General features: G+C 43.8%; 3 protein-coding genes across 10 annotated transcripts; 2 read left to right on the forward strand and 1 right to left on the reverse strand.

Moving 5' to 3' along the window:
* Positions 1-392: 392 nt before the first annotated feature.
* On the forward strand, positions 393-10,513 carry LOC132470851 (zinc finger protein 771-like). Of its 6 annotated transcripts, none has more exons than XM_060069753.1 (4): positions 393-642; positions 7,030-7,086; positions 7,925-7,994; positions 8,461-10,513. In XM_060069753.1, exons 1-4 carry the CDS (start codon positions 452-454, stop codon positions 9,856-9,858), a joined length of 1,716 nt encoding a protein of 571 aa, XP_059925736.1. In that variant the 5' UTR covers positions 393-451; the 3' UTR covers positions 9,859-10,513. The 6 variants fall into 6 exon arrangements, with proteins under 6 accessions (XP_059925736.1, XP_059925738.1, XP_059925739.1 ...); XM_060069755.1 differs by lacking the exon at positions 393-642 and adding an exon at positions 941-1,252; XM_060069756.1 differs by lacking the exon at positions 393-642 and adding an exon at positions 971-1,044.
* Positions 10,514-11,649: 1,136 nt separating this feature from the next.
* Positions 11,650-15,844, forward strand: mon1bb (MON1 secretory trafficking family member Bb). Its single transcript, XM_060069751.1, has 6 exons — positions 11,650-11,843; positions 12,420-12,517; positions 12,608-13,198; positions 13,305-14,097; positions 14,513-14,660; positions 15,086-15,844. Exons 2-6 carry the CDS (start codon positions 12,436-12,438, stop codon positions 15,305-15,307), a joined length of 1,836 nt encoding a protein of 611 aa, XP_059925734.1. The 5' UTR covers positions 11,650-11,843; positions 12,420-12,435; the 3' UTR covers positions 15,308-15,844.
* A 154-nt stretch (positions 15,845-15,998) lies between these two features.
* On the reverse strand, positions 15,999-26,435 carry brpf3a (bromodomain and PHD finger containing, 3a). 3 transcript variants are annotated; one of them, XM_060069748.1, is made up of 13 exons: positions 26,083-26,435; positions 23,673-25,186; positions 23,178-23,334; positions 22,854-22,982; positions 22,256-22,384; positions 21,663-21,975; positions 21,015-21,362; positions 20,288-20,797; positions 20,110-20,176; positions 19,891-19,976; positions 18,914-19,011; positions 18,525-18,679; positions 15,999-17,581 (listed from the first exon to the last, which is right to left on the reverse strand). In XM_060069748.1, the coding sequence occupies exons 2-13, from the start codon at positions 25,172-25,174 to the stop codon at positions 17,398-17,400; spliced, it is 3,678 nt and encodes a 1,225-aa protein (XP_059925731.1). In that variant the 5' UTR covers positions 25,175-25,186; positions 26,083-26,435; the 3' UTR covers positions 15,999-17,397. The 3 variants fall into 3 exon arrangements, with proteins under 3 accessions (XP_059925731.1, XP_059925729.1, XP_059925732.1); XM_060069746.1 differs by having other exon boundaries at positions 22,854-22,985; XM_060069749.1 differs by lacking the exons at positions 15,999-17,581; positions 18,525-18,679 and having other exon boundaries at positions 20,106-20,176; positions 22,854-22,985.
* Between the last annotated feature and the right edge of the window lie 95 nt (positions 26,436-26,530).

The following is a 26,530-nucleotide window of genomic DNA, read 5'->3' on the forward strand; positions in this document are numbered from 1 at the left end:
GCATATTTATATTTATTGTGCCTATTGCTGTTGTTTGTGTTTGTATTTTTGCACTGTTTTATTTTGCACTATGGGTAGTGAGCACCACCCCCAATTTCATTGTACAAGTTTGCACAATGACAATAAAGTATGAATTATAATTATGAATTATCTGAGGTGGTTAAGTAAGGACGGTCTTCTGAACGTCGATTACTCAAATGGATTACTCAATCATTATTTAAGGATTCGAGAAGTAAGCCAAATATTTAGTAGGTAGTAAGCAAGTAGGCGGTTTCGAACACACCCCTAGAGTTATAATAACATAACTATCGTTTCTGCCGCCGACCCGCCGCCAACTCTCGCGGGAGTTGCGGGTCTCGCAAAGTAACGAATTGCTTTACGGCACTACACACACACACACACACACACACACACACACACACGGAACCGGCTAGGGATTGTTACATTCATCATGGATAGGCCGACTAAAAAGAGACACAGAAATCCAATATCGGAGGAACAGAAGAAGAGAAAATTGGAGACTGACCGACAGAGATGCCAGACACGAGTAAACGTTGGGCGAGCTTTTCAGGAATGGCGTGAACTGAAAGAAAAAGAAGACTGCAAATCGGATGCCGACTTGGCCGAGTTGCTCTTGACATTGTAAGTAAATTGAGGTTTTTTGGTGAGTAATCTGATCTCTATCTCTTCTTTGAGGTCTTGGGAAATTATGGAGCCCAGGAAGCAGAGGTTCTCCAGAGTCCATTGGGGTGATTCTGCGAGGACGTTCAACGTTTTTTCATATTCGCTTTACTGTCTGACAGCAATCACTACATATATCTATTTCATTCAAAAAAACAAATTGCAGGTCATTCCAAGGAATGTCGAATAATTTAATTAATTTCATGAGCTACCTGTACCTTCTTACCCGACTACCTGCGAGAGAGCTACCCTTGTACTCATTGCGCATGACCGGATTATTCCACAAGGCTATCAAGACCTATTGCTAAAGCTAGCGAGCTTGTCTTGCAAGAATGGCAGAGAAAGTGCAGCCAAAATGTCCAGGTACAGCTATACCTACAACAGCTTGCACTGCAATTCAAAGCAAAAAGAGAAAGACAACATTTGAACAGGCTACGAACAAAAAGAGGTTGGATAAATCAAGAAGTGAAACCAGAGTAAACATTGGTATGGCTTTTGAACGATGGCGAGAACTGAGAGAGTTGAAGTGCCTGAAAAGTGACCCCATGGTGGCTGTATATTTGTTGGACAGGTAATTATGTGATCTGTTTGCTTTTGGGGGAATTTGCAATTTTCCTGAACTAAGCCCATCGCAAATGTTAGATACGCTGCTGGATGGACAGCTATGCTCACAGAGGATGTGAGGAAGTTACTAACAACATCCATGTGCATTGTTTACATTCGTTACGATCATGTTAATTGTTGTCTTACATGTGAATAACTCATGAGGTAATTGGATACGGTAAGCGATGTCAATTATGCGTCACTATTTTGGTCGATGTGAGTCAATAGTATCTCTGTGAACAGAATGTCGATCATTGTGTGCAGTGGTTATCTCTGGCAATATATGGCTATTTATTTATCGATCTAAATATAAAACATATTTGAATATGGTGCATTCATTATTTGGTTGTATTTTATTATTCTATTATTAAACTGTTAATTTTGACCATATCGATTTAGGAAACGCAGATGGTGACCACAGGGTAGGTTTTAGGTTTAAGATCAACTTATGCACATCCAGCATCATGTTCCCCATTCTCTCGGCTCTCAAGCTGATCAAATATCATACGTTTTACGACGTAATGGATAGTCTACTGCATTTTCTTATGCCTCATCTATTTCATATTAGTAAATATATAGCCTCATATGTGGATATTTATTAACCTAAGATAATATATACTTATTGTCCAATGTTAATTACAGAAATATGTAGTATTAGCTCATTCAAAACATGTAATGTGTATACTTATAGAGAAGCGTCGTGAAGTGTTGTGGCATTTCTAACCACAAAAATTCTGTCTTAGCTCGAACGATAACTAATATTCACCACATAATAATGTTGATTCTGTGATTCATCTATAGTTGGTGAAGCATCTAGGGCTAAGCATACAGCACTGCTACCTTGCAGTGCGAGGAGGAGGTTGTGGTTCCCAGCTGATATTTTAATTTCAGTGATTTGGAAGTTTTGCACAGTTTGCAAATGCATAACAAAATCTGGACATGCTTTGCATACAGAGTAAAACAAACGTTAATTATATTTTACAATGCATTTAAAAGCCCCATTATCTCAATTGAGTGCAATTGTATGATTTTTAAGGGCACAATGCATCTGACCCTGTTCTATACACATGTGCAACACCCTGAATCGTTTTTTATTATTACAGTACTGGTAGTTTTATTGTGATAGACTGTGTTGCATCTATTGCTGTTTTGCAGACTAAATAACTAAATAGAAGTTCATAAATCTATCAAGAAGCGCTGTTGTGTTCATCTGGGTTGCAAGCTTTTGGAACCGCACAGACTGTGTCTTGTCCGATTCAACTTTCAAAGTCTGAGAGCATTGGCAGTCTAAGGACACGCTACTGTGTAGTTGGCAGTAGTCTTCACGGTATGTTTCAATGCAACTTTTCTACCGAATGGGTCAGAAGAAAGGCAACTGAGTTGTCGGATAAAGGCAGTTGGCCATTGGTTTGAGTCTGGGCTGTGTGTGGGCCCCTTAATACACTTACATAATACAGGTTGATGTTGTCATTGGAAAGGAAGGTGGGTTATTCAGTTGGTTTCCATCTGCAACCTCACCGCTAGTGGCTAAATCGTACACATTGGAACTTCAAGAGTTATTTTTAACCAAGCAATTACAGTTGGGCGGCTAGGTTGGAAACCGATGAACAAGAGTTTTGTAGTCATTTTTAGGGCTGAGCCCGATTATTCCAGTCCTCTTATTGCCTCCATAGTGATAAACTATAAACCTATAATTATCACAATCTCTCAATAGAGCTATCATTGGTACACATTTCTAAAATTGGTCAAATAAAAAATACCTTGCCCAATAGGATAAATAAAATGCAATTAAACTGGATACATCTCATGTTTCAAAATGTTGTGCATGTCATAATTACTTTTGAATTACTACATTTGGGCTTACAGGATAAATGTTTTGACTGATAATATAATTGCATACTAATGCCCCGCCATTAACCTTGCAACCATAAGTCAAACTGGATGCAACCCAGACAAGAAATTTGGGACCGACTATTAAGCATATGACTAGTACAGTATGGTTGTAGTGGCTGTTTTTCCGCTATCAATAAATCGTGATGGATCAGCTGACCTCCCTCCTCCTCCCGTAATGAGTTTTTTTTCTGGCCATTACTTGGAAGTGCTTGAAAAAACGTTTAAGACAAACGCCAAGTAGAGGGCGCAATTGCAACAAACTAGAATGAAACCAAATATAGAAGAAGAAAGACAGCAGAAGTGGTTGCAATCTAATATGTTCATGGTTGCAATGCGTGTCGAGTCGATCGCAGGACACTTAAAAAAACAAATTGCGGAACCCAAGCCGCTAAAAAAAAAAAGCGGCTTCGCTTTCTCCAGAATACGATTTGATAGGAAAATATCAATGTTGGATAAGCTTTTCCTCGTTGACGACCACTGAAAGAAAGCCGAAATCTCATTGCATACAGAGGTATTGTTATTAATTCTCGATGTTTCTTATTGTTTTTGTAACAAATAATAATTTGGTAAACAAACGGTCGCCGATTGAAAGTGGATATTGGATTACCTAAAATCCAATTTCTCAAACCTAATACCCAAACAGGACCATTTCAGCTGGTCTGTTTAAGCAGCATTTCAAACATAAAGACTCTGGAAGATTCGGCAAATTAGTCCCATCACGTATGAAGAAGCAACCATTTGTTTCATTTCTGCATGGAACGAAAAACTATTGATTTCAAGTCACCGGAACTAAAAAGTCTGGATACTTTGAGCAGAAACCCGGCTTGAGTCTGTCTTTTAATCGACCAATTTAAAGGTTGGGTATGGAATTCTCCTTTTTTGCCATTTTTGCAAAATTACTTGAAATCCTTATGATTACCCACTTACAGACATGACAATTAAACAAGTCAATCATCTGTGGAACGGGCAGGGCTCGAAAAACTCCAGCCAATGATTTCCAGAACCACCGAGTGGCATTGGACAGTAATTCAATCAAACGGTCGTACTGCACTCCCCCCGCGCGTGACCCTTTCGTGCACATACTCAAAGCGCGTGACCCAGAGCAAGCTCCTGTTTGTTGTTATCCTGCGGTAGCTACTGGAGCTAGCTAACTAGCTAATCCACATTTGGACCTAGCACTAGAAAACTATTTCCATGGCAGACAAGACGCCACCACCACCACCACCAGCACCAGCAAACAGAAGGAAATCAATTTTTGAGAGAGCAATTGATAATAAAAACGCTGAAAGAGAAAAACAGAAATCAAGAGTAATCCTAGGCGCTGCTTTCCCACGTTGGCGGCAACTGAAGGACGGGAAAAGTCTAAAAACCGATGCTTGTGTGGCATTTTTTCTGCTGGACAGGTGAGAAGATTATTACATGTCATGAGTGTTTTTGTCATTTACACTACAGTAAAACTTAAAGGCACCCAGTGCAACTTTATGTAAACATTCAATGAAAAATAAACATTCAATTTATAGTCTTTTTTTTACACGTAGTAAGTTTCAATAACTCCATACCATTACATATCGACATTCAAGGAGCAAAGATGAGACGTCGTTGTGTGGTGAGAACTGATAGAAAATCGTAAACAACAATCGCCGGTGGGGAGAAGCCATTTTTCCATTGACTGGAAGCCTGCTTTATTTATTGTAGGTTACAAAAAATAAAGAAAATGGCGGCATTGTTGTTATCGATTTTGTATCAGTTCTCACCACACAACGACGTCTCATCTTTGCTGCTTAAATGTCGGTATGTAATGGTATGGAGTTATTGAAACTTACTACGTGTAAAAAAAGACTAGAAATTGAATGTTTATTTTTAAGCCTCGAAAGTTGCACTGGGTGCCTTTAACACTCGAGTGACAACAGACATTCTTAGTTGGGATCTCTTTGGAGTTGTAGCAATGGTTTTACCTCTTGGTCGGACCTGCTAATTTATAAACCAGGGTAACGGATTCATATAATAATCTTTTTTTCTTGGACCTTTGTGCCCTTGAAGTTGTGATAGGCTACATCATATATATATCTCTATGGGCTACATGAGCTGAGTATTGTGTTTTATTTTGAAAATTGACCGGATGCTCAGGCTTTTACTTCCTGCCCGGCTCGATCTGCTCTGTTGAAATTTACCCGGTTCAGCAACGACTCGCGTCAAAAATAGAAGTGCTACGGAATGATTGCGCTGCGGCGCGGCGTGCAGCTCATGGGACGCTGCTGAGACGTTCCGCAGCGCGCCCGGTGGAAATGGTTTCATTGATTAGAGTGGCAGCGGTGATCGCGGCGCGTACGTCCCTGGTGGAAATCAGGCTTGACTGCGGGCGGAAATGACGTTAAGTTCGTCCCGGTCGGTGAGCGGCAGTCAGTGGTAGGTCACCGTAACTATTGTAAATATAATGCGAAAGAATACATATGGTTCCATCAAAATTGTAATGTGTCGAATAAAGACGTTATGATGACTATATCGAATGGTTGTGAAGTCTTCAATGTAAAAGATTTCAGAGTATTTGAGCTAAAGCCGATATACTGGTTGCTAACTAGCTTGTGCACAGTGAAATATGTTGATGGAGGTTTTCGTACAGAGAGGGGATGAGACAACCGGGCGGTTTTGAGATGACTATCGTTACAGAATAAACACGTGATAATTATTACGGATGCAAAGTATTGCATCAAACCGCGCAAAAGATACGTGTTACACCACAGTAGATCCATGTATCAGTAATATCCAATCAAGTGCGTCACATTCATCAAGTCCGAAGTGTGTTGGATTCATTTGCACCATTCACGTTACACAATGACACTTGAACCCCCCCACACACAAACACACAAGTATAAAGCATTATTAAACCTGTATCTGTTTTTTTTTTCTGTGGATTAACGGTCATTCAATGCTTAGCTATAGCTGTCCACACGAGAGACGTCTTTCCAATTGTGTGTACCTGTGTTAATCTTTGTAAGTGCATAATCTAGCCATTCGTATTTCGAAAGCCTTTTATATAAAAGTGAGTAACCAGTAAGGGGTGGGGGGATACAGAGTTGTGTTCTGCGTTGCCTGACACTGAATTTCTTTGCCTTTCACTGATATTTGGGCATTGTGTTCTCAAAATCATGTTTTTATCAAACTCCTAATTCACATAGCCGTATGTAGGACATGTTTAATTGTATAGGTTGTAATACATCCATTATGTGGCCTTGTCCACAGTACTAGTCGCTCAAAATAATATAAATAAACTGGATACAAGGTAGCAGAACAATGACAAGCGAACTGGCAACAACCCAGGAACACTAATGGTACACAAGAGGCTTACAAGATAAATTAATAACCACGGGAAGAACAAAAAAAGGAAACAAGCATATGGTCCAAATCAACAAATACTCGTGAACTAATGGATAGTGATCTTGCAGGATGTATATACCCTTGAAACATTCACCAAATGAGGGCTCTATCGAGCGAGGCGTGGTCCTGCTAGACTTTCTCCTGGACATGTATACAACGCTACATGGGACTTGACTGGTGATCTCGCCTTTAGTTCTTCTAGTCAGGTATTACCTGACCTGAAGATGCTCACCATTGAAACATGTTGATGTCATTAATAAGTGGCGCATTTAAAAATACTTACGGTCCAGAGCTTTCCAATAAGATTGGCATAGTGAAGGTTGCATTAAAACTGTAATGACACATGTTTTCCATATTTTATTTTCCCCAATGATTGCAATGCTATTTATTTGTTATTTTTCAACGCCTTCAACTCTACCCTGCTTTCCACCCCACTGTATTGTGATTATACCTAACATTTTGCATTTTATTTTTCAGTTATGATAAATGGTGTTCAGTGGTTTCCAACATTCAAGAGGGATCGGTCTCAGATTGGTGAGTATAATTATCTAAAGGGGTTTTCCATGCATACATACATACTAGGTGTCTAACGGTTCAGGTGGTTACGTTTTTGTTCACTGAGCTCAGAGATAGCTGGATGTAGAACACACAAGTTTTCAGACAAATCTTCAGAAAAAGAGTCATGGTACTGCTGAGGGCTCTACAGTTCAAACAGTCAAATCATTGTTCTGAGGGGACTCAAATCTTTGTCAAAGAATGGTTGATAAAAAATGTAAAAACTGTTTCGGGTCAATGAACTAAGAGCATTCACTAAATACCTGACTGATTGCTGCTATTTTTAACAAATCCGCTCATATGATAGCTCTTAGATCATTCAGGTAGGCTAACATTATTTCTAACAATTAATTAAAGGGTAATGATGGTTTAAAGGATGGGCAATGGGATGATGATAGTTTGATGATATTCTTTTGTAAAACAAAATGAAGACAGATTTTGTTAAGATTAGTCTTGATGCAAAGACTGGGCAACGGAAAATATTAGATCACTGATAGATATTCAACCCGTTTTTTCTCTAATAAGGACATTGTGTGGCAAATAAATTCTCTTGGTTAACTATTGAAACAAATAAAAGTGTGTTTTACTTCTATTGTGGAGAATACATACTTTTTAATTTAATGGTCACCCGTTTGTAGCAGTAAGAACTGTGCCTGTTTGTGCCATCCAATACAGATCGATTTATTATTTACATGCATACGGGCATGCATAGAAGTTTAGAGATCCACACACACAAACCACAATACTCAACAATTCGACAATAGCCTGGGGAGTTATCCTGCCCTTGCAATTAACACATTGTTCCATTTGGTTGCAGCTGTAGGTTGGAGAAGGCTGGAGATCGTCACAGGACAGGTGGCTCAGAGATCAACCCGACAACCAACATGGTATGTAACAACAAGGTGTATCGCCAAGCCAAATTAAGCTGTCTTCCTTCAAGAGTGCTCATCAGTCGTTTTTTTTTAGGTGCTCTGAAATGAGCACATACTTTGATAAATTATCTTATTTGTTTTGTTTAATGCCCTCTTAAATAAAAAATAAGCGCCCTCCTCTTGAAACTTTCACTCAAACAATTTGTATATTGGAGGCTTGAAAAACATTGAGGAAGAAACAACTATCCGCAGACATTTAGATTGTTAATAATTATACTGGGCTTCCAATTATTATTATTAATGTTTTGTTTATGGATTTTACTCTCTTCTATTTAAAAAAAATACATATAATTTTTCGGAGGTTGGCTCAACTTTGATTGTAGTTTTGACATTATTGTTGATGGCTTAATACATCTTGTTTGCATGTGAATAGTTTTGATTAATCCCTAACATATTACTCATCTTTATCTATATATTTCAGTCTTATGAGGAGGGCTGCACCGGAATAACCTTTGATATATCAGAGATTACCTTTGCTGCTGATGAAGACAGCGATTGTTCAAATCAAGAAGCGGTTGGAGAGGAAGAAGAGGATGAGGAAACAGAAGAAACGGAGGGATCAGAGGACGAGTTTGATGACTCGGACCAGGAATGGGGAAAGTGTAACCTCTCCGAATCCGAGTTCTCTGATTCTGACCAATTGGAAAAAGATGGCTCTTATGAGAACAAATGTCTTTCTGAAGTCCGTAAAAAGGTCCGGGAACTTTGTCCAGATTGCGGTGGGTTTTTCACTGTGGGCAAGCCTCACACATGCGAGTACAAAATCAAGCCAATTCTCTGCAATGTTTGTGGTAAGAGGCTCAAGGATGAGGCAGCCCTGAAAAGTCATAGCAGAATCCACACCGAAGACTACCGGCACTTCTGCAAGTTCTGTATGGAACCCTTTAAAACGAGAATCGATAAACTGACCCATCAGAGGGCCCACGTCCTTAATCAAAAGCCCTATAAATGCCCCGACTGTGCAATGACGTTTTCCAAGCTCCGGGCTCGAAATTTCCATTTGAAAGAACACCGGGGTCCCAACAGTGTTTCATGTCCACATTGTGCTTTGGTCTTCCCGGCTCCCCATTGCTTAAAGAGACACATGCTGGTGCACACTGGAGAGAGGCAGTTTGTGTGTGAGTTCTGCAGTCGATCATTCAACCAACATGGCCACCTTAAATCCCACCTGCGACTGCACACTGGGGAGAAGCCCTACCAGTGCCAGCACTGTGACAAGAGCTTCAATCACAACGTCAGCCTGAAAAGTCACATTATGCGGTACCATAACGCAACTTTCGACTCGGGGACCATTGAACACGCAAAGGAGACGACGGAGAAGATAGAACTAACCGCACCCAAGATAGATGAGATGAATGACGAGATGAGCACCGAGGATACGGGCGAGGTTGTTATCGATGAAGACCCCACACACGAGGAAGAACCAAAGAAGCAGATCAAGAAGACTTATCATAGGTCAACTGGTAGACCAAAAGGAAGGCCCAAAAGAAATGCAGCAACAGAGGAGTTCAGCTTGATTTCCGCTGTGCAAGGGGATGCCCTGGACAGAATCACAGCAGCTGAGCCATCAGAGGAGTGCCCATTAAAGCTGGCATCTTCCAAAGATACTGAAAGTGATTGGAGTGACAGAGATCAAACCTCTGAACATACAGAGGAGGACGAGGCAGAGGAAATCAAGGGGAGAAAGCGGAAAGCCAGACAGACAGACAGTGACTCAGAATTTGACCCTTCAGAGGCAAAGCAGAGACGGAAAAGCTTGCAAAAGCCAGGAAATGTAGGAGGCCGTAGAGGAAGGCCGAGGAATAGTAGATTGGTCTGAAAATCGACTGTTGACTGTTCCATTAATTTGCCAGAACTGATTGGGGATAGCAACAACAAAGTTAAAGATGATACCTAGGAAGTATAACGCTAGGAAGTATATTTGATGCGTGTGTTTTGGTTTTAAAACCTAAGAAATTATTATATTGAAAATGCTACAAAATTAATAACGTGGGGCTGGTGGTGACTTTTGGTGGTGCTGTCTTTCATGTGATGTCAGTACAAACTTGACTTTGTGTAATTGTTACCCATTCTTCACTGACCAGAAACCCTTGAATAAACGTCTTTATTTTGAGGTTCTACCATCGTAGTTGAAACAAGCAAAAAGTACAATTGTTACAAAGTAAATATGGTGAATTGGTTCTGGTTTTGTCGCTACCCCCAGCTGGTAACTTTCATCATGCTAAAAGCAGACTGTAGTTATTTGGGAATAGTGGTGATGAAACATTCTTAAAATGTATTCTTTAGTTATTTATCTTTATTTTATTTTTTCAAATCAAGCATATTTTCTGAGAAATTATAAATGTTCCCGTCCATTTTCTAGCCGCTTGTTGCCTAATATCATTTTCTGTTCATATAAGCAAATAATGTTTTTGCTATGCACATTATGCAATTATTGACATCTTAATCAGCTGAAATAAATAGTTTATTCCCAGCTTGAAAGTGCTTTTAATGTCCTTGACACCTGTTGCGAACCAAGCCCTTTGAAGTTTTACATTTGCCGTGATACTACAAAAAGGGCAATGAAACGGTTGAAGGGTGAGAATATATCAAATTGCTTCTTTAGATATTACACCTTAGACATTAAACTACTTGCATGTAGGCCTATGTAAAATAGTGCACAGGATATATATATATATATATATATATATATATATATATATATATATATATATATATATAGGCTACTCTCAAATTAACGATGTATCAAGGACATTTAATTAACAACTAAACTTTTATAATCTTATGACGGTTTTTTCCAAGCATTTAGGCTCTTCGACCGCAATACGAATATATATGCGGATGTCTTAGGAAAATGTAATTCACACTGATGATCCAAGAATTGCCGTTTTTATATTGGCATGATATACTTGCAATAGTTACCATAGAAGCGTTTAGATCTGCTTGCAGGCAACATGGAGGAATGTGAATCATTGTTAGTTGTATATACTTCTACTATATTGATAGACGGTTGAAAAACGATGACCATTAGGTTAGTCGCCTATTCATATTCGCTACCTAAATAAATTGTTTATTCACACCTAGACCAAACGTTAAAGTGATTGTGTTTGCAAAGCAAACATTATTTTGCTCTGCAGAATAAAAAAACGGTGCAACCGCTTATTATAACAACCTGGCCATTGTGACTCCCGGTTTGCTTTCAATTTTGTATCTGAAGGGCATGTTATTAACAAATGCAAGGGTAAATCTATTGCTGTGTAGTAGGGTAGGCTAGTGTCACTATATATTCCTCTCCAGCAATTATGACGTTGGGGTACAATCCTTATTTCTAAACATTGGGGTTATATGGGAGCATATCGAATTCAATATTCGAAGAATCGCTAAAACACCACTTGGTAGATTACACTGATGGTTCCTCGGTCCCCAAGCCGATTGAACATCTTGTTGAGTTGCTTCAGCTACTACGGCCACAATGGAGATAAAGGAAAACATCTGGAGATTAAGCAGGAAGCTGATGGGAATCGCTATGAATATATAGCCCTGTTAAATTGCGTGGCAGAAAATGCGGAACGTATGGAGCCTGAAAACAGGATTTGATGGGTCTCGTCTCGTTCGCATCTAGCTCAAAAGGCGGGTTCGAAGCTGTCGTGACCAAGCGGCTTCATTCATTGGTTAACTCTTCCTTCCATCAGGTATTCCGGAAGTCGGATGTCCTAAGAGGAAATGTTGTTTTCATTCTATGATCTTTAGCTCAGCTTGTACGCTGACCGGTTTACTGAAGTTCTGACGGTATAATAATAAGTAGTAAGTGTTATCTTCTTCAGTATAATCTGATTCATATTCATTGCTTACAATTACTGTCATGGTCATTTTAAGACGATGCCCTGAAATGAATGTTGTAGTCTAGCTGTCAGAGTTAGCTCATTAGCTTTGACAAAATATAAATGAATTCGTTTTGAGCAGCATCACAGTGTGTTCACATTACATTTGGCTATTACGCTGTGTAATGCAAATTGGGAAACGTTAGACGCCTTGCACTCGTACAAGCAGTACTTTGTATTCAGTGTACTTTGTTGCAGTGTACATTGCATGCATTTGTATTGTATCATGATTTTTAGATTATTGGATTTCATTTAAACAAAATAGTTACACTGTCAACGTACTGTTTCTCAAACCTGTGTCTGTTTCTTTGATGCTTAATTATATATTGTAAGCCACAGTTTAAAAAATTCGACCCGAGGCTAATATGCCTCATATCATGTGACTTTAGCACAAGATCAGTTTTCCGATTTAAAAGCTCTTTACGTTTCGGTTACTTGGCTGCTTGGCATTTAGTATAATGATCGAGGAGCTCTAAATGTTAAACGCTCTCCCCTGCAGTTACTGGGATGGTAACATGGAAAGAGACAATCCACAAAAAGAAGGTGCGGAAGAACTGAATATATGTGATCAACCAACCGAGGGTCCTGGCGCATATGGTACAATTATTTTCAACCGTTGATGGCAAAGTTTTATTTACGTAGTATCCCCTATTTATCTCACTTTTCCTTTTTTGTTTTCCATTATAGCTGATACATTGGCAACGTCTCTCTCGCTGTTGGGCAGTCACATGTTTCCATATCACGGTGAGATTGTGGACAGAGATGTTAAAACCAGTGTAAGCACAGAGGACCCCGTAGAGACACTGCTGCCAGACCCTACAGCAGTCGAGCGGACGTCGACCTTAGAGGCCGAACTGAGCCATAAGGCTGACACAGAAAGCCAGGAGTCTGAAGACATCGGCCTATCTGCTCAGTCAGATGAAGTCGTTCTGGCGGAGGCTTCGGTTAATAATGGTAAAGACAGTTCTGGGGAGTTTGTAGTTGCATTGCTGGCAGGAAGTAAGCTAGAGGAACACTGTGTTGGCACAGAGGGCACGTCATCCGTGTTGTCTGAGAGCATCGCTGAAGAGGCTCCCCCTCTATCCCACCGTGACGAGGACGTGACAGCCGAGAGCTGGAGGCAGCACCGCAAGCATGTCTTTGTCCTCAGTGAAGCAGGCAAGCCTATATACTCCCGCTATGGCAGTGAAGAGGCCCTTTCATCCACCATGGGAGTGATGATGGCCCTTGTGTCTTTCGTCCAGAGTGGAGACAACATGATCCGATCCGTCTATTCAGGTGAGGCTTCATAGAGCTTTCTTCCTCTAATTTTATTAATACACCAACGCTAAAAGGCTTCTTATAATCGTATGCTTAAGCTCTCCTCCTCCCTCTCCCTTCTCAGAGGAGCACACAGTCGTGTTCGTGCAGAAGGGTCCCCTGGTTCTGGTGTGTGTGGCCAACAGCCGGCAGTCCGAGCAGCAGCTCCGCGACGAGCTTCTCTACGTGTACTACCAGATCATCAGCATGCTCACCCAGGCCAGCATCACCCGCATCTTCGAGCACAAGAAGAACTACGACTTGCGCCGCCTGCTAGCCGGGTCGGAGAAGATCCTGGACGGCCTGCTAGACCTGGTCGACTGGGACCCCAGCTTTCTGCTGGCAGCCGTGCACTGCCTGCCCCTGCCCTCCTCTCTCAGGGACTCGCTGAGCCAGATCCTGCAGAAGGCCATCACCCCTAACCTAGTGTTCTCCATTCTCATCGCAAAGAAGCAGCTGGTCACCATCGTCCAGGAGAAGACGGTGATCGAGGATGCCAGGCTGGAGCCCGCCGACGTCCACCTGCTGCTCAACCTGATTGGCGCCTCGTCGGCCTTCCAGGCCGGGGAGATCTGGACTCCCATCTGCCTGCCTCTCTTTAACCCCGACTGTTACTTTTACGCTTACATATCCTACCTGGACCCTCCGGAATGCACTGTTTGCCTCCTGCTTCTCTCCACCGATAAGGAGGCTTTCTACGCCGTGGCCGAGTGCAAGAGAAGGATAGAGGAGGCCATGGTGGCCCAGAACTCTTTAAGCCTCATAGAGAAAGCCCAGTCGTACAGCGTGAGCCAGGTGGGCGTCTCGGACCTCAGGCACTTCATGTACAAGCCCTTCGACGTGCCCGATAACCACCGTCAGCTCACCCAGTTCACCAGGTCTGTGTGCGTTTGTGTTGTGTTCATTTTGTTTGGATGTCATTCACATGGGTCGGAGGACTACATATAAAAGTGAATGTATTGCTTTGGAATGATTTGGAATGTGCATTTGCAGGATTTCTGCATGCCAATGCAGCACAGCCCATGTAACAAAAATAATCGATATTAATCAATTGCTCTAAAAACAAGCATGATGATTTACTCTATGATTACCTTTAATGAGTAGTTCTTTCCAGGTCCATATAACTTACAAATTGATGAGTACGAGACCATTGACAATTATGATTTATAATTAGTTGAATATAAATAACCCTAAGCCATTTCACCGACAAAGTGCATGGATTTGCTAATTCTCAGAGGTATTCCCCCTCAAAATATAGCCTTTTTGTTCACATCATTTATCCTTCCCCTGCAGCCCAGAGATGGAAGCTCCATACAGCAGCGCTGAGGAGAAGATGAGACTGCTGGACCTGTACCGTTACATGCACAGCCGCATCCACAGCTCATCCCGGCCCCTCAAACTCATCTACCATGTAGCCGAGCGGGAGACCCTGCTGGCCTGGGTACGTAAGCACAGCTTCCCTGTTAAAGGTGCTCTAAGTAACATTTGACAGTTGTTAAGAGAGAGAGTAAGAGCAGAAGGCTGGTTTTAGAAAATAACCCTGCCTTCCAACGTTTCATTGGCATTGTGATGACAACAGTGTGAGTGAGCTTGATTGACGGATAAGATTGATTCCCAAATCAAATGAGAGCAGCGATGTCCTTATTGGTCAGAATTTGTCCGGGAGTGGTTTATAATCAAAATGGTCTCATACAAAGGCAGGCGCTCAGTCAACTAGATAAGATATTCTCCCGGAGCATTTCAAAACCTAATAGCAGAGGCATTTCTAGTAAAGGTTAACTCACATTATGCTTGAAGTCTTACCTCCAACATCTTTACAAACATTGGAGTCAAGTCTGTGTCTTCCCATCTTGCTCAATGTCTTAGGTCACAAGTAAATTTGAGCTGTACACGTGCTTCAGTCCCCTGGTGACGAAGGCCTGCGCCATCACAGCGATCACCAAGCTCCTGCGGTGGCTCAAGAAGGAGGAGGACCGTCTCTTCATACGGTACCCACCCAAGTACTCCACCACCCCGAACCCCAGCAAGAGCTCCCGCAAGTCTGAGCAGCAGGACTCCACAGATAATGGTTTCATGTCTCTGCTATAGGGGAGGTCTCTGTGTCAACCCATTGCTGTTCTGTTCTTACCGTCACTGGTTTGCACACCGGCCACTGACACTGAGAACTCTTTGGACTTTGGTCTTCAACACTACGTCTTACACTATTTAATTTAATGGACACTGGCATTCCTCCCCACCCTGATCAGAAAGCCGAGTCTGGGAAAGACAGCAAGACAGGAAATGTATAGCGTCATGCGGTATAATCAAAATGAAGTATTGTAAAGCTATTATGTTTTTATATTTTATTGCAACAACAGTGAGGGGATTTCCTCACAATGATGGGAAATGTAACGGAGCAAAGGTTGAAGGACATGATATTGGATTCGGTTCGGCCCACCTAGTTGCAACCGTCTCTTTATGCGGTAATTAATTGGGTCATAAAGTAATATCTATGTTGCACACACAAATTATTTGGTCTAAATAACCACTAGAACATTATGAGCCTGGCTAAATTGTATTAGTGTATTAGCAGGTCTAACTTCATCCAGGTTACCTTTTGTGAATAAAACCAAGTGTGATCCTCAATCTGCTAAAAATCTCATATGTCCTTGTTTGAAGTGTGTTCATCCAAATGTGGCAAGACTACTTTTAAAAGATACTTCTTTCTCGAAATTGGTTGTAACTGTTAATTAAATTAGGTTCTGCACAGGTGATGAGATTTTATGATGAATGACACGTCTTATGTTGAAACTGTATTTATTTGTGAGAAAATATTGTCTTGGAAAGATTGAAGATCTTGCAGAACAATTTAAATTACAAGATCAAAATCTCCAATACCACCTAAAAGAAAACTAAAAATAGTAGGCTAGTGCAAACACTCACGCCTACACAATTGTGCCAACTGAATGCTAGTGAACATTATCTAAAAATTCAGTTAAGTGCCGTCACTTTGACAAAGACCTACTGATCATCATACCCTTACTTTTTTGAATTTTGATAATATTTGACTTTTTAAATAACACTCTTCAACTGTCACACAATATAAATTAAAACCCTATAATTAGATCTTTGCATTCCTTAAATTACTTAATGTAAGCCAATATAAACACATTTACAATATTTACAAGTGTATATATACAAGCACATTTCCTCAGTGGAGTAGGAATCCATACACAAGCAACAGATTTGTATAGGAGTCATGGATCATAGCTTTTTTAAACAGGTTGATTGTGCTTTATCGGATTGGAAAATTTGTAGAAATTCCTTAATATGCAATTGCAATGTCGACAACATCAAATCCTCTGCTTTGTAATTACTTTAAAATGATTACTATTTAACAAGTAGCTGCAGCGCTTCTTCAGAAAAGGTCTCAGCTTCCCACTTTCCTTTTTACCGTATACAACTAGGTCTTATTGCCAATTAGGCAGACAATATCTATTTTCTGATCCATTGAATGGGAAGCACATTTAAACAATACAACATATATAAATATACATATATATATACACACACACACACGTATATACATATATATATATACATAAACACACACGTACACAATTTGTCATTGGCTTGAATGGGTTTCATGGCAGCCAGAATGAAAAAATAAACAAGAAACACGTTTATTTTATGCATATTGTAAGTGACGTCAAAATGGATCGACACAAAAACTATCCAAGGCCAAATATATAACTTACATAACGGGGCGGACCTGATTTACCATGGAGAACCCTGGCACTCTAAGAAAAAGCACAGACTGTTCAGAGGCCAATACAATCTATGACATCCATCCATAAAATCTATATAAATGCTTTGACTCAAGCTAATCTATTTTCCAATAAAATATTTACAATTTCTCTACTTTGAAGCCTTGTTTCACTCTTACCTTACTGCTTTTTTAACATATAGCAACAGTGGTTGTGTGAAACAAATTCATGAATCAATATATTTTTTTAGAGAAAGGACATGTGCCATATAAACAATAATCATCCCTATTTAAAAAAGCAAACATCAAAATGGAAACCAAAAGTAACCATAAGACTCGATCACCTCTTCAGACAGATTATTGTGGAACTCCGGCTTCCATCGTTCCTTAGTTTTACAGGCCACCTGTGAACAATGCTCCAAGGTTTGCGTTTTCATATAAAATTGGATGGAGTGAAGTTGAGGTTCCCCCTCACGTGGTTCAGATGGGCCATGGCCCGGTCATAGGCTGTGTGGACAGACTTGCGGATGCTTGGCTTCTTTCCCTCCATGAGGCGCAGTTTGTCCACGGTGTCGTCCAGCCCCATTGGCATCAGTTTGTCCCGCGGCAGCCATTGCCTGAAGAAAAGGTTGAGAAGGGAGAGATATTTGATGTATGCACGTTTGTTGTAGATTGAAAAAAAGGAGGATACCGATCCAAAGCGAGCTGGGATCTACGTGTTTGCATTCTGGTGAAGGTGGTATTTAATGCATGTCCTATACATTGAACCCTTCAGCATGCGAGTGGTACCTCTATGTTGCTTCACATCGATGTCATTATTGCAGTGAAGCAGCAATAGTAGAGACAAGCTTGAAGGAAAAATATCGCTCAGTAACTGTGTACTAGAATGGGGTGGGAGCCCCGAATCCTGGAACAATTCTTTTTTTAGCATGGCTTAGAACGGAAGGAGAGGAAATGGCAGACCGTCGGAGGCCTTATCATTTGTTCATCAAGTTTTCAAAATGGAACTGATGATCTGATCTCAACCGGATAGTACAATTGGCAATGCTTTAAGATCCTTACAGGGTCTGGGACACAAATTGTTAGCCAAAGTGTGCAATTGTTTAGTGTGAAAAACAAAAATGGAGCTTAGAAATCACCCTTAATTGAGGCCAAAATGGACGAGTTGTTCATATTTTTCTACATGAAAAACCCACCTTATACATTCATTGTCAAGTGCAGTGCGGTATGATTACCCCTTGGAATCTTAACCATCGATGAAGAAGACATATTTAGTAACATCATGGCATTCTGGGAAATAAAACAATTTGGGGCGCAGCACCAAAACTGAGGAGTGGGCCCAAGGGTAATCCTCCTCCGACATGTATTTGAATAAACGTTTGCTAAAACACACATTTAACACATTTGGAGATTGACCAAAAGAAACACTAGAGTTGACGAGTTGTGCGAGGGTAAAACAAGTCAAGCAAGGCTGTTCCCTTGCGTTTTACGACCACTACCACTAGTTATATTAACCGGGCTATATAGGCTCTTACACTTCTCCAGGAGATTCTCTCTTACCAAGTCCTCTTTGCGTCAAAGAAGAGCACCAGGAACAGCTTCTGGCCGGCCTCCTCTTCCCTCCGAGCACACAGCTTGAGAACCTCCACAGGTGGGACTGGGATGGGGATGCCGTTGTGAAGAACACCTTCTTGGGGCATGCCTGGGTCCACAATCTGTTAGTGTGTAAGGTGAATCGGGGTCATGAATAAAAACAGCAAAAGGAGGAGAAATGACACTGACCGTTGTGCCTTGGTTTTGAATCGGCATGAGTGCTAAATTGATTAGTGTTCTTCCATTTTTATTAGATGGAAGAAATTTTGTTACCATCTCAAAGTATTACATTATTATTCAGTTTGATGGAAATGTTCATCACACCCAAATACTAGTACTGGTAAAGTCTTTCTCACCATTGCTGGATAGGATGGATAGCCCCTGCACTTTGCCCAAACCAAGTCCAGCGGTGTGAGGGCTGACCCGCTATCTAGAGAGAGATGTGTTGTCGTTCCTGTATACAAACAAAGAAACATGGCAATGATGCTCATGATCTGAGAGTGGGGAATGCATTTGACACAAGGTTGTTATTCAGGAACATCTGATTAAAGTGTGGATTGTACTCTGTCATGGTTAGGGGATTCCTCAACTAGGGTTTTGGTAGAATTTGATTTATGAGGCCAGACCATTGTGAAATCATTTATAATTTGTTTAACAAATGCCTCAATATATATATATTGCTCATTGATGCCACGTTTTTGCTTGAAAATTGTCAGGGTTTCCCCACAGCGGTTTAGGTCAGGCTCGTAGGCTCTGCTGAATGACCGAACACCTTCCAAACAAAATCAGTTCACAAAAGAACGACAATGCATGCGTTCCTTCATGTCAGCATCTACGTTAAATATATAATAATAAAGGCTAGTATTAGTGAAATAGACTATAATATAGAATACTATATATAGACTGGTTATGCACGATATTCACATCGATGAAGAGAATGTAGAAACGTTTGACTGATTAAAAAGGTAAAAAAGCTGATTTTGCGATGCGGAGAGATTAATGCCAGTGGTATGTTGCAGCTGATGTTGACAACTAGAAATGTAACTTTTTTTAAATAATATTTAATCGTTTCAAAATGCTAACTTTTGAAGGGTTTTTCTTCACATTGTGTAACCTAGTTCACTAACAGCCTAAACTGTGCAATACTTTGAAAAGAAACGATTTTAGAGCCACTGCTATTTCACAATGGGGTTATCAAACATATAATAAGGACATTTATGGAAAATGTAACAAGTCAACTTGCTATGTTTTGCTATCAAAAGAATCAAACCGTCCAAGATTCAAAAGCCACCCCTAAGAATTGGTGATAAGATTTAAATTTAACCATATATACCTGAACCAGCGAGGTCAACAGCGTTCTCATTGTCTGGGACCTTAGCCAAAGCAGGTTTTCCTCGGCTTCGTTTGGGGGGAGAGCCACTGCAGTTGTGGAGCAAAAAAGGAGTCAGAGAGAAAGAGAGAGAGGGTGACCACGCTAGAATCCCAAAGAACAAAGACCTATTCCCAATATTTAAACAAGGGAGAATTAATAATGGATACACTGGATACCAACTTGAACGTTTGGCTGTTGGGCAGGTCTGAAGGGGCGTCCTCGTGCTTCCCGAGCCCGTTCATCAAGCCTGATCAATAGACACACATTTCACTGGGTTAGTGGCCACAAAACAAACACCCGTCCGGGAACATTGACCCGTGCTTGGAGTGTGCACGCAGAGCCGGCCACGTGCTCCTACCTTCCTGCTGGGTGTGCGTCGGGAGCGGCTTCTCTGGCTCGCCGTCGGAGCTGGGCCCCCTGGACCTCAGGTGGTGGGGGGAGGGGAAGGAGGGCAGCGGCGTGAATGTGGGCATGGCGGGCGAGGGGGCGCCATCGGCGCCGTCCAGGCCGTTGACCCTGTCCTCCGCCAGCGACGCTTTGTTCTTGCCCGGCAGCCTGGCGCCGTTCTTGGCCTTCTTGAAGAGGATGGAGGTGCGGCGGCCCACCCCGGCCAGCGGGGTCGCGGGGACCGGTGGGGGGGCGGGGCCCGCCCGGCCCAGAGGCGTGACCTCGTGGACCGCCTCCGGTTGGGGGCACGCCGTCTCGCCGACCTCCGCCTCGTCCTCGCCGGGGCCCTTGCCCCCGCTGCGCGCCGACCTCTGGCGCTTGTAGGAGCGGCCGGGGGAGCGGCGGCCCCCAGGGGCCACGCCGAGGACGGGGGGCTCCAGCGGGGCGCCCCCCGTGAGTTCCAACACGGGGGGAGAGCCATCTGCAGAGAAGAGGGCATTGGGGGGGGGGAGGGGTCAGAGGCAAACCCCTCCTATAGAAGGCGTGTCCTGACAGAACTACATGCTGATTTAAAGGCCGCAAAAGATATCATTACGATTTTTCATATTTCATATATATTTTTTCACATTTTTAATATGTTTAAAATATGTACACATTATCATTTCATAAGACTTAAATCGTTCTACACGAGGCCTCACCTGCACCCGGGGTTGAGGCGGACGTTAAAGGTCCGCTGTCGGCAATCTCCTTCTTTCCCTTCTTCCTCTCCTTCTGGACCTCGACCTTAACCCTCTCCTCCCGGTCCTCCTCCGGCTCCTCCTCTTTTGGGTCTTTCTTTGCGTTGCCGTTGACGACCTGGGCGCCGAGCTGCTGCTGGTTCATCCGCTGTCTGAGCGCATTGATCTCCCGCCGCAGCAGGCGGACGCGTTTGGTGCGCCCCCCGCTGGAGCGCATGGAGTTCACCACGTCCAGCTGGTCCAGCAGGGTCTTCAGCTGCTCCTCCGTGGTCAGGTGGAGCCGGTTCTCCGGGTCCAGGATGGAGTCGACTGTGGAGAGGTAATGGAGGACGCTATACGATAAGCACCGGTTTGGCTGTCGGGCGCACACTTACACAGCTATTGTAATTGACTTGAGACAACTTCTGGATCTCTGGATATGTCATTAGCTCATTTCTGTGTCTTGGTTTTTTTTGTTTTGTAACTTAAAACCCCCATAATGGAACCAGCTTGAGAACTCTTTACACTCTTTACTGACTTTCGAAGGAACAAAGAAATGGCCGCATTTTCTCGCCAATTGTGCTCCACATTTTAAGATGGAGATGATCCCTGTCCAAGCAGCCGGCTCACCGTCATCCCAGGAGCACTGGTTGAAGCCGTGCTTGTTGTGCGAGTCGGGGAGGTGCAGGCCGGAGCTGGGGTCCAGGCCGATGCTCTGGGCCTGGCGGTGGGCGTGTCTCAGCACGGCCCCGCCCACCTCCCGCAGCTGCAGCGCCGCCTTGTGGAACATGGTGTCCTTGGAGTTGTACTTCAGGCAGTTGGAAACCATGAGGTCGAAGTCGCGCTCCAGGTCGGCCACGGAGCAGTAGGCGTGGGCTTCCAGCTTGGCCCGCATGGTGGAGAGGTCCATGGGCTGGGAAACGAACTCTGGGTAATCTGGAACCTGGGAGCAGCAGTACAGAAATGCAAAGAAAAGGGAAGCTTTTGCACCGTGAAGGTAAAACGTAATTGATAACTCATCTTCTTGTTCCTCCCATTTATACAAAACACACACATAACTCTTTTTAAATACCTTATAAATCAAAAATCGACTGAAACAAACAATTATTGATCCAGTTTACACAGTTAAAGCATTTAAACACATGAACTAACGAGCCAGGTCAATCTAATTGGTGGTAAATAGTTGATATAATCTCAGACGTTCCTGTCCGAACTGCACTGACCTCGGCCAGGTTAACGGGCTGAGAGAAGATCCGGGCGCCGTCTTTGTCCTGCAGCTGGTCCAGCGTGGACCGGAGCAGCACCAGGGCAGGGCTCAGCTTCAGTTCAAGCACCGCCTGCTGCACCTTCATCTGCACACATGGAGACATTGGAGGGTTAGGGTTTTTTTGTATACCATACGTTTACCTGGATAATGAACCAATTGCTTTATTATATTAGAGTTGTTATGGTTTTAAATTTTACATGGAGTATGTCAAATTAAAATGGCATGGAACCATAATACAAACTCTGATTCCTTTGTTTGTCTAAATCTCCAAACATGTTAATAAATCAATGGAGACCTTTCACAATTAGCTAATTGTAGGGGAAAAAATGATTTAGATTAATATGCTATTTATTGTGGAGCCCTATTAACAATCGTTACATGATTACATTACCACTTTGTAATCAATCTTGGTCGGATAAACGTAGCACAGCACAGACAAGTCGATACAGAGAAGTTGCCAGGCAGCCCGAGCCTGGAGTCTTGAACAGTTAAACATTAACACATGTTCTGGATCGACTCATGCTGTATACTGAAGATAGGACCATGGCATCCACCTGTTCCCTCTTTAGTCGTTCCCTCTTGCGGATGAGCTCTATCAGCAGTCTAGCTCGCTCCAGGTCCTGCCTCAGCTTCTGCCAGTAGCGGAGTTCTTCTCTGGCGGCGCACAGCTTCTCATCAGGTTCCTTCTAAAACACACACACACACACACACACACACACACACACACACACACACACACACACACACACACACACACACACACACACACACACACACACACACACACACACACACACACACACACACCTTTTTAAATTAACCAGAAATCGACTGAAACAGAAAAGCTGGAACGTCTGGACGGAAGCGCTGGCCCTCACCAGCTCAGTGGTCTTGTGGGCCTGAAGGTGTGAGTGGAGTCGTCGTATGAGGGGCATGCCGTTCTTGGACTGCCGCTTAAGTAACCAGTAGTTATGGAGCCGCTGCATGAACTGATTCTTCCTCTGCACCACCACGCCTGTGCAGATCTTGTTGAGCCTGAGGACACCAGATAAGGATGATGGTGGTTACTTGGGTTTTCTTACTCTTTGTTTTTGCCTTGTGTTCAAACTGCCTTCAAACAGAACAAAGGCGCAATAAAGTAGGTGGACGATAATAATCCAAACAACCCACTGTGCTGCAGATACACTGTAACCATTTTGATAATACCTTTTAATGTTTTGTTCCGACCATGTAATGTAATAAGCTGATGACACTCACGGGTTGTGAAACAAGCAAATGAAGAAGGTTGCCTCAAAAGAATGGAATGGACTTTGTGGACCTAGAAGGCGTCTGCCTCAGCCCCCCGTTATCATTCGCCCCCCCGAGGCTCTGACCTGTGTGAGGGGATCTGGGGCACCAGCAGCACCGGCAGCGCAGAGCGCCGGCCTGGCCTGCCGGAGCCCTTCTTCCCCTTCTTCTTCTGGCCCTTGGGAGCGTTCTTCTTGCCGGGAGAGGGCGGGCTCTGCGTGTACGACCTCTGACCCCGGCTCCCCCGCCCCCCCGCCAGCCGCTCCTCCGCCGCCGCCGCCTCGTCGTCCCCGTGGTGGCGGGGGCCCAGCGGCGAGTGGTGCTGGCAGAAGGCCGTCTTCTTCACGGTGAAGGTGGTGCCGTTGGAGCCCGTCTCCCTGACCGGGTCGATCTTCATGAACAGGCCGGCCTTCTGCGCGCACGTCACGTGGAAGGCCCTGTAGCAGTTGGCCTTGTGGCACTGGATGGAGGCGCCGCGGCCCTTCTGCTTGCAAAGGTAGCAGGTGAGCTTCCAGCGGGCGGGCGGGATGTTCTTGATGCCCTCCACGGGCTCCAGGAACACCGTGTTGGCGAAGCACACCTCGGGGATCCAGATGGCGCAGGCCACGTGCGCCCAGCGGCCATCGCTGGTCTGCTTGAAGGCGCCGCCGCGGTTGGGGCACAGCACGCAGTCCATGGGCCGCGACGGGGACTGCAGGCAGCAGCGGCACAGCCACTGGCCCTCGGGGACGTAGGGCACGCCGTAGCACTCCTGGTGCACGGCCAGGTTGCAGATGTCGCAGAACAGGATCACGTTGCTGTTGAGGCACTCGTCGTCCAGGCAGACGCAGCAGAAGGCGTCCTCGTCGATGGCGCTCTGGGAGAGCGCCTGGCTCCGCGACTCCGCCACCGACTCGCGCTCCAGCCGGTCGATCAGCAGCTCAAAGGTCTCGGGCGACACCGAGGCGTGGCCGTCCGACACCCTCTTCTGGTTGACCATCTCCAGCCAGGCCAGGTCCTCCTCATCCATGTCGTACTCCGCCTCGCGCTCCTGCTCCTCGCTCGACCTCTCCGTGTAGTGGTAGTAGGCGGCGGGCAGCGGGGGCGCGTCCGAGGGGCACACCGAGCTCAGGACGCGGAACACGGGCTCGGGCAGGGGCACTTGTGCGGAGGAGTGCTGTTGGGAGTCGCCGTGAGCCCCGGGCGGCTGGGCGTCGGCGCGGTGGGACGCGCTCTTGCCGTTCCTCCGGCCCTTGACGTTGGGGAGCTTCCTCCACGAGCGGGCTTTGCTCTGCGTCTGCTCGCTGTTCTCCTTGTTGCTGTTGCACTCGGAGAGGTCCTGGGCCATCATCTCGTCCTCCGTCACCACCGGCAGAGGGTCCGTGATGTTGATCCGGTGGAGCCGGCCGTCCAGATCCACCTCCACTATCTTCTGGGCCTGGGCGTAGGTCAGCGTCTCCCTGGAGGGAGACAGCTGCAGCCGGTACGGTGAGGGGGGCCGGAACTGGCCTGATGACCCCCTGCCCCTTCCCCTGCCCCTGCCTCGACCCCTGCCCATGTTGAACCTGTTAACTACTGTCTCACATGCCCCTCCCCTCGCCTTCCTCATCCAGGGTTACACCTGTAATGGAAAGGCATCGGTTTCAATAGGAATCAGCATTATCTGGCATATTAGGTGGTAGCTGATTTTATGACGTGTGTCAAACCTAGGTTAGACACACAGGTGCTCATAATTTAGGAAGTTATTATAAGATGTATTTTTAACAATCTATGTTTTTAATAATTAAAAATAACAATAATTACATTTCATATCGAATTATTCAGCATTAGTAATATAACAATAGTAATATTGTTGGTTTATTGTGTATTATACTTAAACATACTTTGCATTATACTTAAACATACTTTGATTATGATCAGTACAATCATAAGACATTGATAATTATTTCAATAACTTCATCAAGCCACACAAGTATTGGCCAAGATAGCAAAGCTGAACCAACGTCGAAATAAAAAAGTACGGCCTTCATGCAACACAGCATTCTCCGGATTGGTTAAATCGGTAGTCGGTAAAATTCTCGCGTTACTTGGAGGCCAATCGTATGCCTGCATTCTCTATTTCTTTGCCCTTGTTGCTGTGCGTAGTTAGGTTGAAAGGCAATAAATACCAACCCGAGCTTTAACATTTGTCAGCCATTTTCCCCGAACAACAACAGAGACAACACTCATGTTGCAAGTTGATTAGTTGCCTAATTATATGTGGCAATAGTAAACAGGTTGCGAATGCAGATCATGCATAATGTCAAACTGTATGTTATTCGCGTACACACAACACAGCAATGTGAAAATATGTGGCCTTCGCTTTGTACAGACGCGAGCGATACTTAACCATTGCAAACAGATTTTACACTGATGCGATAACATTTACGCGGTTGAGTAGGACACATTGAGCTTACACTCAAACTGCAATGTCTGTACCAAACCCGACCAAATTATTGGTAAAGCGGAGCAATTTACCTTGTCAAGTGCTGTCCCACAGCAATGCGTGTGCCTGGAGAAAATAAACTCTGCCCTGGCTAAATGTCAGCTAGTGACTAACTACAGGCAAGGCGGACATGCTAGCTCCTCCAGTTAGACCACCACCAACACAAGCTTAGCTAGCCGGTGATTTCACAGGCGACAGCGTCATCTTCAATATTTCAGCCGTCCATTATAACTTCGGACACTCGCATTAACTCCATATTATTTTATAGCTGTGGTTTATACGTTTTCAATGTTGTAGCATGTCAAACCAAGGGTAATAGAACCCTGTAGATATCAAGTTAATGGCTTGGATGAAGCTAAATATTCTGTCAAGATGGCTTGAAAAATACGCCCCTTTCGAAAAACGGACACAGCCAATTGTCGGGCGTAGAAGCACATCGCTGACAATGCGCATCAGTTCCCTATTGGTCAAATTGTACAG

This window comes from Gadus macrocephalus, chromosome 13, assembly GCF_031168955.1.
Source record: "Gadus macrocephalus chromosome 13, ASM3116895v1".
Lineage (NCBI taxonomy): Eukaryota > Metazoa > Chordata > Actinopteri > Gadiformes > Gadidae > Gadus > Gadus macrocephalus.